The sequence below is a fragment of the Lethenteron reissneri genome, chromosome 12 (assembly GCF_015708825.2).
Source record: "Lethenteron reissneri isolate LAM-NWPU_2019-01 chromosome 12, ASM1570882v1, whole genome shotgun sequence".
NCBI lineage: Eukaryota > Metazoa > Chordata > Hyperoartia > Petromyzontiformes > Petromyzontidae > Lethenteron > Lethenteron reissneri.
The window spans coordinates 9,454,466-9,468,296 of record NC_083790.1 but is presented as its reverse complement, the minus strand read 5'-3'; the positions used below and the strand labels follow the sequence as shown (position 1 = coordinate 9,468,296).

The following is a 13,831-nucleotide window of genomic DNA, read 5'->3' as shown; positions in this document are numbered from 1 at the left end:
GGGAACCGGAAGTCATAGGAATGAATGAAAAACCGGACGCCATAGGAATGAATGGGAAAACCGGAAGTCAAAGGAATGAATGAAAAACCGGAAGTCATAGGAATGAATGAAAAACCGGATGCCATAGGAATGAATGGCCGGATGCCATAAGAATGAATGAAAGACCCGGAAGCCATAGGAATGAATGAAAGACCCGGAAGCCATAGGAATGAATGGAAAACCGGAAGTCATAGGAATGAATGGAAAACCGGAAGTCATAGGAATGAATGAAAAACCGGAAGCCATAGGAATGAATGGAAAAACCGGTTGCCATAGGAATGAATGAAAAACCGGACGCTATAGGAATGAATGAAAAACCGGATGCCATAGGAATGAATTAAAGACCCGGAAGCCATAGGAATGAATGTAAAACCGGATGCCATAGAAATGAATGAAAAACATGATGCCATAAGAATGAATGAAAAACCGGACGCCATAGGAATGAATGGGAAACCGGAAGTCATAGGAATGAAAGACAGGATGCCATATGAATGAATGAAAAACCGGACGCCATAGGAATGAATGGAAAACCGGACGCCATAGGAATGAATGGAAAAACCAGAAGTCATAGGAATTAATGAAAAACCGGATGCCATAGGAATGAATGATAGACTCGGAAGCCATAGGAATGAATGAAAGACCCGGAAGCCATAGGAATGAATGGAAAACCGGAAGTCATAGGAATGAATGGAAAACCGAAAGTCATAGGAATGAATGAAAAACCGGAAGCCATAGGAATGAATGGAAAAACTGGTTGCCATAGGAATGAATGAAAAACCGGACGCTATAGAAATGAATGAAAAACCGGATGCCATAGGAATGAATTAAAGACCCGGAAGCCATAGGAATGAATGTAAAACCGGACGCCATAGAAATGAATGAAAAACATGATGCCATAAGAATGAATGAAAAACCGGACGCCATAGGAATGAATGGGAAACCGGAAGTCATAGGAATGAAAGACAGGATGCCATATGAATGAATGAAAAACCGGACGCCATAGGAATGAATGGAAAACCGGACGCCATAGGAATGAATGGAAAAACCAGAAGTCATAGGAATTAATGAAAAACCGGATGCCATAGGAATGAATGATAGACTCGGAAGCCATAGGAATGAATGAAAGACCCGGAAGCCATAGGAATGAATGGAAAACCGGAAGTCATAGGAATGAATGGAAACCGGAAGTCATAGGAATGAATGAAAAACCGGATGCCATAGGAATGAATGGGAAACCGGATGCAATAGGAATGAATTGAAAACCGAAAGTCATAGGAATGAATGAAAAACCGGAAGTCATAGGAATGAATGAAAAACTGGATGCCATAGGAATGAATACCCGGACGCCATAGGAATGAATGGGAAAACCGGAAGTCATAGGAATGAATGAAAAACCGGAAGTCATAGGAATGAATGAAAAACCGAATGCCATAGGAATGAATGGCCTGATGCCATAGGAATGAATGAAAGACCCGGAAGCCATAGGAATGAATGAAAGACCCGGAAGCCATAGGAATGAATGGAAAACCGGAAGTCATAGGAATGAATGGAAAACCGGAAGTCTTAGGAATGAATGAAAAACCGGAAGCCATAGGAATGAATGGAAAAACCGGTTGCCATAGGAATGAATGAAAAACCGGACGCTATAGGAATGAATGAAAAACCGGATGCCATAGGAATGAATGAAAGACCCAGAAGCCATAGGAATGAATGGAAACCGGAAGTCATAGGAATGAATGGAAAAACCGGTTGCCATAGGAATGAATGGAAAACCGGATGTCATAGGAATGAATGAAAAACCGGATGCCATAGGAATGAATTAAAGACCCGGAAGCCATAGGAATGAATGTAAAACCGGACGCCATAGAAATGAATGAAACACCCGGATGCCGTAGGAATGAATAAAAAAACAGGATGCCATAGGAATGAATGAAAACCCGGACGCCATAGGAATGAATGGAAAACCAGATGCCATAGGAATGAATAAAAAACCGGATGCCATATGAATGAATGAATGAATGAAAGACCCGGAAGCCATAGGAATGAATGTGAAACCGGACGCCATAGAAATGAATGAAAAATAGGATGCCATAAGAATGAATGTAAAACCGGACGCCATAGAAATGAATGAAACACCCGGATGCCGTAGGAATGAATAAAAAAACAGGATGCCATAGGAATGAATGAAAAACCGGAAGTCATAGGAATGAATGAAAAACCGGATGCCATAGGAATGAATGGCCGGATGCCATAAGAATGAATAAAGACCCGGAAGCCATAGGAATGAATGAAAGACCCGGAAGCCATAGGAATGAATGGAAAACCGGAAGTCATAGGAATGAATGGAAAACCGGAAGTCATAGGAATGAATGAAAAACCGGAAGCCATAGGAATGAATGGAAAAACCGGTTGCCATAGGAATGAATGAAAAACCGGATGCTATAGGAATGAATGAAAAACCGGATGCCATAGGAATGAATTAAAGACCCGGAAGCCATAGGAATGAATGTAAAACCGGATGCCATAGAAATGAATGAAAAACATGATGCCATAAGAATGAATGAAAAACCGGACGCCATAGGAATGAATGGGAAACCGGAAGTCATAGGAATGAAAGACAGGATGCCATATGAATGAATGAAAAACCGGACGCCATAGGAATGAATGGAAAACCGGACGCCATAGGAATGAATGGAAAAACCAGAAGTCATAGGAATTAATGAAAAACCGGATGCCATAGGAATGAATGATAGACTCGGAAGCCATAGGAATGAATGAAAGACCCGGAAGCCATAGGAATGAATGGAAAACCGGAAGTCATAGGAATGAATGGAAACCAGAAGTCATAGGAATGAATGAAAAACCGGATGCCATAGGAATGAATGGGAAACCGGATGCAATAGGAATGAATTGAAAACCGAAAGTCATAGGAATGAATGAAAAACCGGAAGTCATAGGAATGAATGAAAAACTGGATGCCATAGGAATGAATACCCGGACGCCATAGGAATGAATGGGAAAACCGGAAGTCATAGGAATGAATGAAAAACCGGAAGTCATAGGAATGAATGAAAAACCGGATGCCATAGGAATGAATGGCCGGATGCCATAGGAATGAATTAAAGACCCGGAAGCCATAGGAATGAATGAAAGACCCGGAAGCCATAGGAATGAATGGAAACCGGAAGTCATAGGAATGAATGGAAAACCGGAAGTCATAGGAATGAATGGAAAAACCGGTTGCCATAGGAATGAATGGAAAACCGGATGTCATAGGAATGAATGAAAAACCGGATGCCATAGGAATGAATTAAAGACCCGGAAGCCATAGGAATGAATGTAAAACCGGACGCCATAGAAATGAATGAAACACACGGATGCCGTAGGAATGAATAAAAAAACAGGATGCCATAGGAATGAATGAAAACCCGGACGCCATAGGAATGAATGGAAAACCAGATGCCATAGGAATGAATAAAAAACCGGATGCCATATGAATGAATGAATGAAAGACCCGGAAGCCATAGGAATGAATGTAAAACCGGACGCCATAGAAATGAATGAAAAATAGGATGCCATAAGAATGAATGTAAAACCGGACGCCATAGAAATGAATGAAACACCCGGATGCCGTAGGAATGAATAAAAAAACAGGATGCCATAGGAATGAATGAAAACCCGGACGCCATAGGAATGAATGGAAAACCGGATGCCATAGGAATGAATAAAAAACCGGATGCCATATGAATGAATGAATGAAAGACCCGGAAGCCATAGGAATGAATGTAAAACCGGACGCCATAGAAATGAATGAAAAATAGGATGCCATAGGAATGAATGAAAAACCGGATGCCATAGGAATGATGAATGAAAAACCGGATGCCATAGGAATGAATGAAAAACCGGACGCCATAGGAATGAATGGGAACCGGATCCAGCGCTCGGGACGGGAACCGGATCCCGCGACCTTTCCCGCCGTCAGGATGTAAGTAACTGTCCGCTGCGCACTGTACAACGGGACGCGTCACATCGTCACATTAGTACAAGTTTACCGACGCGCCACGGTGAAGTAAACAACCTCGTCAAGGAAGAACACAAAACCGACAACATTGCCGCTGTTTCTGAGCCAATCGCGTTGTGTTTAAGTTTAAAATATCCGAAGGCCTGGTTGGCGCACTGTACCGCAAAGGCACTGTACGTGAATGTTGTACTGTACACTGTACCGGGTTTATCTTTAGTGATTTTTATATTTATATTTATATCTCCAGGACATGTGTGGACCTCCAGGGTGTGTATATTGTGTGCGGAGTCGTTTCTTAAGTGAACTTTATGGAGCGGTGGCACGTGTGGTTTTTAAATCATCCAGTCTTGAAGCTTTCGTGACTGCAAGGAATCATATTCTTAGGTGTTTTCGGTAAAGTCACGTAGGTAAAACATCAAAATTAATAAAATAAAATAAAGATCACGACGTTTCGGAGGCAACACGAGTCTCCGTCATCACTTGATGCAGCTGATCTGGCTGTGACTGTCCCACCTGATGACGGAGACTTGTGTTGCCTCCGAAACGTCGTGATCTTTATTTTATTTTATTATTTTTTATTAATTTTGATGTTTTACCTACGTGACTTTACCGAAAACACCTAAGAATATAAATCATCCAGTGATTGTACAGGCTGGTCCAGATGTCTTGTGACCCCCCCCCCCCACCCCCAATTAAACCTCTTTAAAAAATCCCTTCGCATGTTAATTTGTTTTAAAATAACGCTTAAACAAGAGTAAGTATTTTAAAATATAAACCTTACTTAAACAAGAGTAAGTATTACGTTCTAGAGATTTAAATGGTGGGGTCACGAGACATCTGGACCGTCCTGTATAGCAAGGCGCAGCAGCTGTGTTAGTAAAGTCAAGTTGGTCATTAGGGGGCCGTCCATAAATGACGTCACGCGATTTTTGACGATTTTTGACCCCCCCCCCACCCCCTCGTCACACGGCGTCACAAAGTCAGACCCCCCCCCACCTCAAATATGACGTCACAAAGCTCTGCCCCCCCCCCCCCCCAAAAAAAAATACATGCTTCAAATCGATTTAAACTATTGTCATTGTAGTGCGTATTTAATGTGGCGCTGCACTCTGATGTTGTAGAAGAAAACATCAAAAAGTCTAATTAAGTAGAACGTGTTGTCTATATTCATTTAAAGTTGCGCATTTTGATGTGACGTCACATTTCTCACCCCCCCCCCCCTCAACACACATCGTCACAAATGTCTGACCCCCCCCCCTAGGTGCGTGACGTCATTTATGGACGGCCCCTTATCAGTTGAAATTGCCCTCCCCCCCCGCACCCCCCTCTGAAAACTATGAAGAACACTGCCATAAATGTACGCAGCCTAAAATAAGTTCCTATTGCAACGTGCCCAACATCAGAGCGTGGCAGGGTGTGCGAGGGTGGTGCCGCATAGTGAAACGTCATATGTCACGTGAACAGACGTAACATCACGTGGCGTTGTGATGTCATAAAGTGCATTAAATGTTTACCTCTTGTCTGCGGGTCTCTCTCGCTTTCTTCCCACAAATATTTCGTTCTTATCTCTCTCTTTAACCTCGCTAATCTTTGTTGTCTAGACATTTCTCAACTCCCTTGTTCATTTCTATTTCCCCCAAATCTGTATCACCTCGAGCCATATCTCTCAGCGGGACCGTGTATGTATTGATGTATGTTGAACTTCTTTTTTCGCACCGTATGTAGCCAACGGGGCTAAGCGGAGGTGCCGTATAGCTTCGCGGGGCCTTTTACAAGAGCCTTCGCTAGGCCCGATGGGACCCGGAGGCCGTCTGTTGAAGAATTCCGGTCCAAAGGCTTTACCAGGGGGACCTTGGTGTGTGTGTGCGTGTGTGCGTGTGTGTGCGTGTGTGTGTGCGCCACTCAGGCAGGCGGCGATGGAGGTGGCACAGCGGTACTGCTCCACCGAGCTGGAGAGCTACGCTCAGTGCGTGGCGGCCAACCCGAGCACCTGGGGAGTCAAGTGCCACGACCTCAAGGCCCAAGTATCCAAGTGCACCAGCTCGCAGTACGTGCGCGCCCAGGTCCGCCAGAAGTGCTGCCCGTTTAGCACAAGGCTTGGGTGCTCATGTTATTTAGATTTATATAGCGCCTTCTGCCAAGGCTTGACAACAATTATACGATTGTACGTAAGATGATAGTGTTTGAAATAAAGAGGGGGTGGGGGGTGTGTTATTAAAAGTGGTGGTGACTACTGATGAGCAGAGTTGGCTGTGTAAGGTGTGGAAGGAGTGAAACCCGGTGGCAGGTGGGAGTGGTTAAGGAGGGGTTGGGGTAGTGATAGGGGTTGGGGTAGGCCTGGTCCTCGCTGGGAGGCAGGGGTAGGGAGTAGCAGTAGGATGGGCTTGGGAGAGAGAAGAGATGGGGTTGAAGGGAGGAACAGAAGATGATTGTTTCATGTGCAAGATGATTGTTTTATGTAACTGGGCATAGATGACTCCGTGGTGTGATAATGGGCAGAGGTGACACCTCTGGAGGATGGATCGCTCCACTTGAGAATCCAGTTTAATATGCTACAATGTTCAGTAGTAAAGCATTGTTCATGAAGATTACGGTGATGTGTATTAAGCCTGGGCGGGTGGAGTGCTGGCGCGGTGGTTAGCGTACTGCGCTGTGAACCCAGCCAACATTAGTTCGCTTCCTGGCTATGGCTAACAGGGCCCAGTGATATCTAACCAGTCCTGGGCATCCGTTTCATTCACGAAACCCGCTTTGACCAATGTGGTGAAGTATGGTCAAATAACCCCATGGCCATTACTGCATGGGGAGACCTTTATCCAGCAGTGGATTAACAATAGTTCTACTGGACATCTATGGAAAAAAACTTCGTAGCATATCCGATTCTTCAGTATAAATACAGTAAAACCTTGGATTGTGAGCATAGTTCGTTCCGTAAACGTGTTCGTAATCCAAAGCACTCGTATATCAAAGCGAATCTCCCCATAAGAAATAATGGAAACTGTATTCATATAAAAATTATTAATACAAAATACCTTTTTACATTTTTATTATTTAAATTTAATATAAAGTAATCAAATGTATTAATTAAATTTAATCGTGGCTGGTGTGAGGGAGACGAGAGAGAGGAGAGGAGGGTTATTACAGTTACTAAAGAACAGTCACTACACTTGGACACAAAATTTTAAAAATACTTTACGCACACACACGTGGTCACAACACTACAGTAAACAGTCTACGCTCGCACGGATGTTGACTATACGAGTGGGGCACGCCGACTGAGAACGAGCATGGGAGACGATTACCCACAATCCCGTAGCGAGAGAGAGAGAAGAACCATCGGCTCAGTTGTGATCACGTGACGCTCGGCAGACAAAGCGTATACTGTACGTACTGCTCGTATTGCAAGACCTCGCTCGTTTATCAAATTAATTATTTAACATTTTTCTCGTCTTGCAAAACACTCGCAGATCAAGTTACTCGCAATCCAAAGTGTTACTGTAAACTGATTGTGAATAGCCTGTAAATGATTATGTTTGGCCTCTATAGCTGAATACACTGTATTCTTGGGTTTTTCGGTAAAGTCACGTAGGTAAAAAATTAAAATTTAAATTAATAAAAGTAAAAATAAAATTACTTGCTTGATACAGCAAGCGAGCTGTGACGGTTCCACCTGAAGACGGAGGCTTGGGTTGCCTCGGAAACGTCGTGATTTTTATTTTAGTTTTATTTTACTTTTATAAATTTAAATTTTTTACCTACGTGACTTTAACGGAAAAAAACCCAAGAATATGAATCCTTGCAGTCACGCAAGCTTCAAATCTAGAACTGAATACACTGCTCAGTGTATTCCAGGTACAGCCATGGTGAGCTACCATAGCCACTCGCATACCACTTGTGTACACCTTAGGCCCCCGGATGTAGTTGAGTGGGAACCCATGCACGTCGTTCGCTGTTCGCTGACCCTTCTCCCCCCCCCCTCCCTCTCCGCGCCTCTGTCAGCCCCGTGGTTCGTAAGATCCAGGCGGCGTGCGCCAGCGAGTTCGGCGCGTTTGAGACGTGCCTCAAGGAGAACGCGTCGGCCGTGCTGCGCTGCTCCTCGCACATGAAGGGCTTCCTGGCGTGTGCCGAGCGTGTCGACACTGGCCTGCCCATCGCCGGCGTGGCCCAAAGTACTTGCGGTAAAATGAAAAAAATATGCAGTGACACCCCGATTTATGTACGTATGTAGAACTTCTTTCGCACTGCACGTGGCTAACCGTGTTCATCGGAGGTGCGGTACTCGTGCTATGGTACCAGTACTATTAGTTTGACTAGGTTGTTGGGGGCAGCAGCGGCCCCGGCACGGCTCTGCCTCAGGGCAGCATCGGGGAGGTGTACATGTTTGGGAGGGGCTCATCTCTGCTTGGATGTTTGCTCGCGGTCACGTGACGCACTTAAACCAATCCGTGGCGCGTTAATCACAGAATGAAATAAATAATGACAGAAGGACAGATCTGGGCTATTATATATGTGTATGCTACCAGTAGCAGTGTTATGGTACTATGGAAGCAGTGCTATAGTACCAGTGCTATCGTACTAGCGTACTCAACTTACGATACCCAATCCCGTTTCACGTTTCTGTACCTCGCCTTAACGCGCTCGAGATTTTACGAACTTAACCGCTAAGCCGCACATTTCTTTTTTCGCTCCACAGCGAACCATTCGGGCGCCAGATGCCCTGAGCCGCTCAAAGCATTGGGGTCCCTTACTGGCTTCAGTCTCTTGATGTCTACGCTTATAAAAAAAATTCCCCCGCATACTGTATTCATGACGGCTATTTTATATAATTGTAAAAAAAATAATTATACGATACACAATAATAATGCGTATAGTAGAATAGACTTGGTAATAATATATCAATGATATACACTTTTTAAACCTGATGGTTGGGCAGTATAGATGCGCAATGGGTTACTGAGCATCCTCTGTGTAGGGTACCGTACTGTACCACGTTAAGATTCGCCAAAAATGCTTCGATTGAAGTATTTTCGATTGATGTGCTGGTTTTCAGGAACGCATCCTGGGTGTAAACCGGTATATGCCCGTATATTATACTATAATAATAATAATAAAAAGTGTCAGTTTTGTTGCCAGATAAAAGGGTAAAACAAAACAATTATCATATTTTGCTACTGGCAAAGGAGGTTCCAATGGTGTAAATTTTTACCCCGAGCTCTCATACTCTGATGGTGCATTGTCTTTAAACTATTATCATATTTTGTTACTGGCAAAGGAGGTTCCAATGGTGTATTATACTAGTTCATACAACCAGTCTTCGCCAGGCAACATTTTTCAATAAACATAATGAACCTGATATTATTTTTTACTATTTTTATCTACGATCAGACACTAACAACTACTCAAAAAATGTGCATTTTTCAATAAACATAATGAACCTGATATTATTTTTTACTATTTTTATCTACGATCAGACACTAACAACTACTCCAAAAATGTGCATTTTTCAATAAACATAATGAACCTGATATTATTTTTTACTATTTTTATCTAAGTTCAGACACTAACAACTACTCCAAAAATGTGCATTTTTCAATAAACATAATGAACCTGATATTATTTTTTACTATTTTTTATCTACGATCAGACACTAACAACTACTCCAAATATGTGCATTTTTCAATAAACATAATGAACCTGATATTATTTTTTACTATTTTTATCTACGATCAGACACTAACAACTACTCCAAAAATGTGCATTTTTCCGCAAGAAAAGCTTAAATTGTTGACGACTTGATTCAACTTCTTATATTTAAAGACATACTCATCGGAAACCTCTTAATTTTAAGATTCCATTTTTTATTTGAAAGAAAAAAAATTATCAACTTAATACTCTGTGACGGGAAGCTCCTATCATTACCGTTTTCGAATTATTCAGATTTGAACATCATAAAATGCGTTTTTTTGTTTCCTTCAAAACCCCTTTAATCCAAAATATCTCAAAACAATAAAAGATAGAACAATAGTTTTAGCTTTAATTTTATTTTCTGTTTAACGTTCTAACAAACGAAAAAGCCCACAATCTTATATTTTGAACGGTTTCTGAATGACATGCACCAACATGTTTTTTTGGGCACTTAATATCGAGATTCGGGGGACTTAAAATGAAAAATCTCGGATTTTCAGATTGTTCCTGTTGTCTAAAAGCCACCTCTGTACCACATTTAAGCTTTCTACCTTGTCGGGAAGTACCTCAATACAGATTAAGGTCTTTATATAGATATTTATATAGATATGCAGCAACGCAATTGTCATCTTTATTCATTCCTTAATCACCGGTTATGCTAGCCTCTGTGTTGGGCACCAAAAGGCAGTGTGGTAAAATGCGCTGTTGTACTGTACTTCAATGCCTCCAAGCCTGTGGCTCCCTTGCTTCACCAACGCACACTGGCCAGCGTGGTGTAGTATGGTCAAGTGACCCACGTTGCCTGCCGCTGTGAGGAGGAGGCTCGTCTTACATCGGTGGATCGATAAAGGGTTTTTAGTTTGTTGTCCTTCCCCCCGCACCTTCGACTAGCACGGTTGGCTACGTACGGTGCGAACAACGACTCGGTCTAGTGGCGGCACGCACGGTGAGCATTAGTGCAGACCTGATGCTAAAGACTTGAGCTTGTTTGTGCACTCTGTGCAAGCCAACCCTCTCAACATGTCGCCTACACCGACATCAAGAAGTAATAGAAAGGGACTGAAGTACGAATCCCTTCGTCTGCGAGGAGACAAATCCAAAGTTTCGTATTGAATTGATGCGGGAGTGTCGACGCGTATGGTGCGTGAAGAGTTTGGAAAACAAATTTTGAAAAGAAATGCACGATTGTACATAATTCGGAATATTGGATAATTCGGCAAGGTCAGAGCCACATATGTTTTGAATTAACAAGGCTTTAATGTACATATGTAAATGTACTGTATGATCAGCTGTAGTTGTATATATTTCATAAGCATGCTAATTTCACAAGTTGCTCATATGCTTCGAAATGGACTCTGGAGTTCCTATTACGGTGAACTCTACTCAATGATTCCTACATCCGTATTGAGAACTCATCTGTACCGCGTTCAGCCAGTCTCATGCTGCAGGTGAAAATACTTTTCTCTGCTCCGCTTCGCTCGAACTGCCCGACTTTTCCCAAAGCTATGCAATTACAGAGACATTTTCGTAACTCGTATCGATTACAACTTTAAAAGTCGCCGCTTGTTACTGGCCTCTTGGCGTTGTTGGGCCTTCGGTGCCTGCGCACAGCAACTGCGATGATACAAAATAAGTCGGCACGAGATGGAATATACGGTACATCAAACGCGTGCAATCGCCAATTCTGCTTTGAGTTTATGATGTGTTTTTTTTCTCTCTCCGTTTTTGTTAATGCCCCTTAACCCCCTGTCTCTCTGCAGAGAAAAGCTGATTCAGATGCGCTTGCAAGAGCTCGGGGTCCTTGGGAACGGTTTGTGAAGGCATTTCTGGAGACCTTGAACACGAAACTGTACCCAGCGCAGCTTGCAGAGCATTTCTGGGAGGCGCTGTAATGTTTTTTTTGTTTTAATAAAAATGACAACGCTCCGATAAGAATCTTGACGTGCGGTGCTAATGTCTTTATAAATAGCAGCGTGTTTTTGCAAATTATGAATTTGCGGGACCAGGCTAATTCTCAAATATTTCATCGCAATATTTAAATGGGGGGGGTGGGGGGTCTGGATATCCCAGTGTGGATATTGTTCGACTTTCTTTGGATTCATTCGGTATAAATGTGTTTGGAGTTAATAAAAAGCAAAAGCCAAAAGCCAAAGCTTGGACAATTTTACTGTCATCAGAGTATCTTTACGAAAGATAAATCCGACATTGGCTCAATGTTGAAATGTTAAACGCAAGTCACGACATACGTAAAAGCTCTCAAAAATAACGTCATCATTTTGGAATGTGTATTTGTTGTTCACCAAAATTAGATTAGTCCCAGTGCCTTTACCTCAGTAAAAAAACAGTTTTTCACTATAAATCCTTTATATGCGTGGCATCGGGTTTATTTTATTATTCATTTCTGTTTTTCTTGAGTAAGAGTTTAATTTTTATTACATTGGTATTTTAAATTAAATCTGAAAAATTTTTTTTCCTAAAAAGTGGAAAATTTTGGAAAAAATTTTTCACGAAAATTAATTGTCACGCACAACGAGTCTGTGTGCAAAATGTCAGCTCGATTGGATCACGGGAAGTGAGTTAAAAAACGACCGAAAGATTTGCACGGTCGTAAGCAAGCACGCAAGCACGCAAGCAAGCAAGCAAGCGAAATTAATATAAAGGATTAAAAAAAACCAAAATAAACATTCATCTTCTATAACAATGTCTTAAGAAAAAGGTATAATAAGTGAAATATCTGGCTGGGGTCCTTCACAGCACATAGGCCAGAGCGGTAGAGTTGTGTATCGTATTGGTTGAACTAATTCTCACTACTTTTCAGGCCTTTCTACGTACTCGGAGGAAGGGCTATGGCCCAAAACGATGCATATTATATACTTTTTAAAGCAGTGTTGGTGACGATTGTGTTGATACATCTGTTCTGGTTGAGCAGGTTGAGTGCTCTGAATGGTGTTGCTTGCTCCATTGCTCATTGAATCTTTATTTCGTGTCCGTCCGTCGTTACCTTTACGTAGAACAGGACAAATGCCTTTTCAGAGACAGTATTAAGCGTTTCAAGTGAAAATGCCCCTCTTTAGTTAAAAGCAGAATAAATGTACGGGGATGCAAATCACTCACGACGTTCTGTGCAACGGGCCAATGTTTTCATCATGCAGTAATCACGATATCGATTTCGATTTAAAGCTTTCGTGACTGCAGGGATTCATCGTCTTGGTTCTTTCGGTAAAGTCACGTCTTTCCGACAGCCCTGTTCTTCACCTGAGGATGGCTGCTTGCGTTGTGTGCCGAAACGTCGTGAGAATTGTATTTTATTATGTTTTATTTTTATTATTTTATTATTTCCCTTCTACGTGACTTTACCGAAAGAACCAAGAAGATTGATATCGATGTTTCATTTGTGGAACTATGCCCAAATGTAGGTTATTTGTTGTTTGATGAAGTGCTTATCTTTCGATTTAAAGCTTTCGTGACTGCAGGGATTCATCTTCTTGGTTCTTTCGGTAAAGTCACGTAGAATGTTTTATTTTTATTATTTTATTATTTCCATTCTACGTGACTTTACCGAAAGAACCAAGAAGATGAAGTGCTTATCGTGATATTTTTAACTTGATTAATTTTTTATCCATGCGATGCTAAAAAATGCATGGAAACGAAATCTTAAAACAGATGCTGTAATTGCGTAACTGAATTTTGGGAAATGTTTTTTGACGGCAACCGAAAACTCTGCAAAGTAGTTGAAAACCAGGCACGTGCATTGCTGTGTTGATTGCAAATACTTTCTTACAATACTTGCATCGAATTACGGGCGAGAATCGCCCGTGTCAAGATGTACGCAAATGATGTGCAAATGTTACATTGAGACGAGTGGAGGATCGAATTTGTGATCCTGGATCATGACGATTAATCGGATGACGCGGGAGGGGGTGAGAGTGAGTGGTGACGCATCTGTTTAAAACCACACGACTTTATGTTGGCGCTGCCGTGATGAATTTTCGACTCGTTTGAAGGTGCCTTACCTCCCACTGCCCCATGTCCTCTGTGATTAAATAAATTAAAACTGTTGTATCGACACATTGCTCATACACAGAT

At 42.1% G+C, this 13,831-nt stretch overlaps 2 protein-coding genes across 4 annotated transcripts in view; both read left to right on the top strand.

The window, feature by feature from the left end:
- LOC133341875 (pre-B-cell leukemia transcription factor 1-like) overlaps positions 1–13,831 on the top strand; it is an 801,687-nt gene that overhangs the window by 478,504 nt on the left and 309,352 nt on the right. The window lies entirely within an intron of this gene.
- On the top strand, positions 3,992–13,813 carry CHCHD5 (coiled-coil-helix-coiled-coil-helix domain containing 5). 3 transcript variants are annotated; one of them, XM_061550668.1, is made up of 4 exons: positions 3,992–4,024; positions 5,967–6,107; positions 8,060–8,238; positions 11,506–13,813. In XM_061550668.1, coding segments are annotated over exons 1-4 (333 nt in total). In that variant the 5' UTR covers positions 3,992–4,022; the 3' UTR covers positions 11,517–13,813. The 3 variants fall into 3 exon arrangements, with proteins under 3 accessions (XP_061406652.1, XP_061406654.1, XP_061406653.1); XM_061550670.1 differs by lacking the exon at positions 3,992–4,024 and adding an exon at positions 4,043–4,103 and having other exon boundaries at positions 5,971–6,107; XM_061550669.1 differs by lacking the exon at positions 3,992–4,024 and adding an exon at positions 4,045–4,103.

Coding starts and splice junctions, on each gene's coding strand:
- CHCHD5 (XM_061550668.1), top strand. Junction 6,108..8,059: donor TCCAAGTGCACCAGCTCGCA/GTACGTGCGCGC, acceptor CGCCTCTGTCAG/CCCCGTGGTTCGTAAGATCC.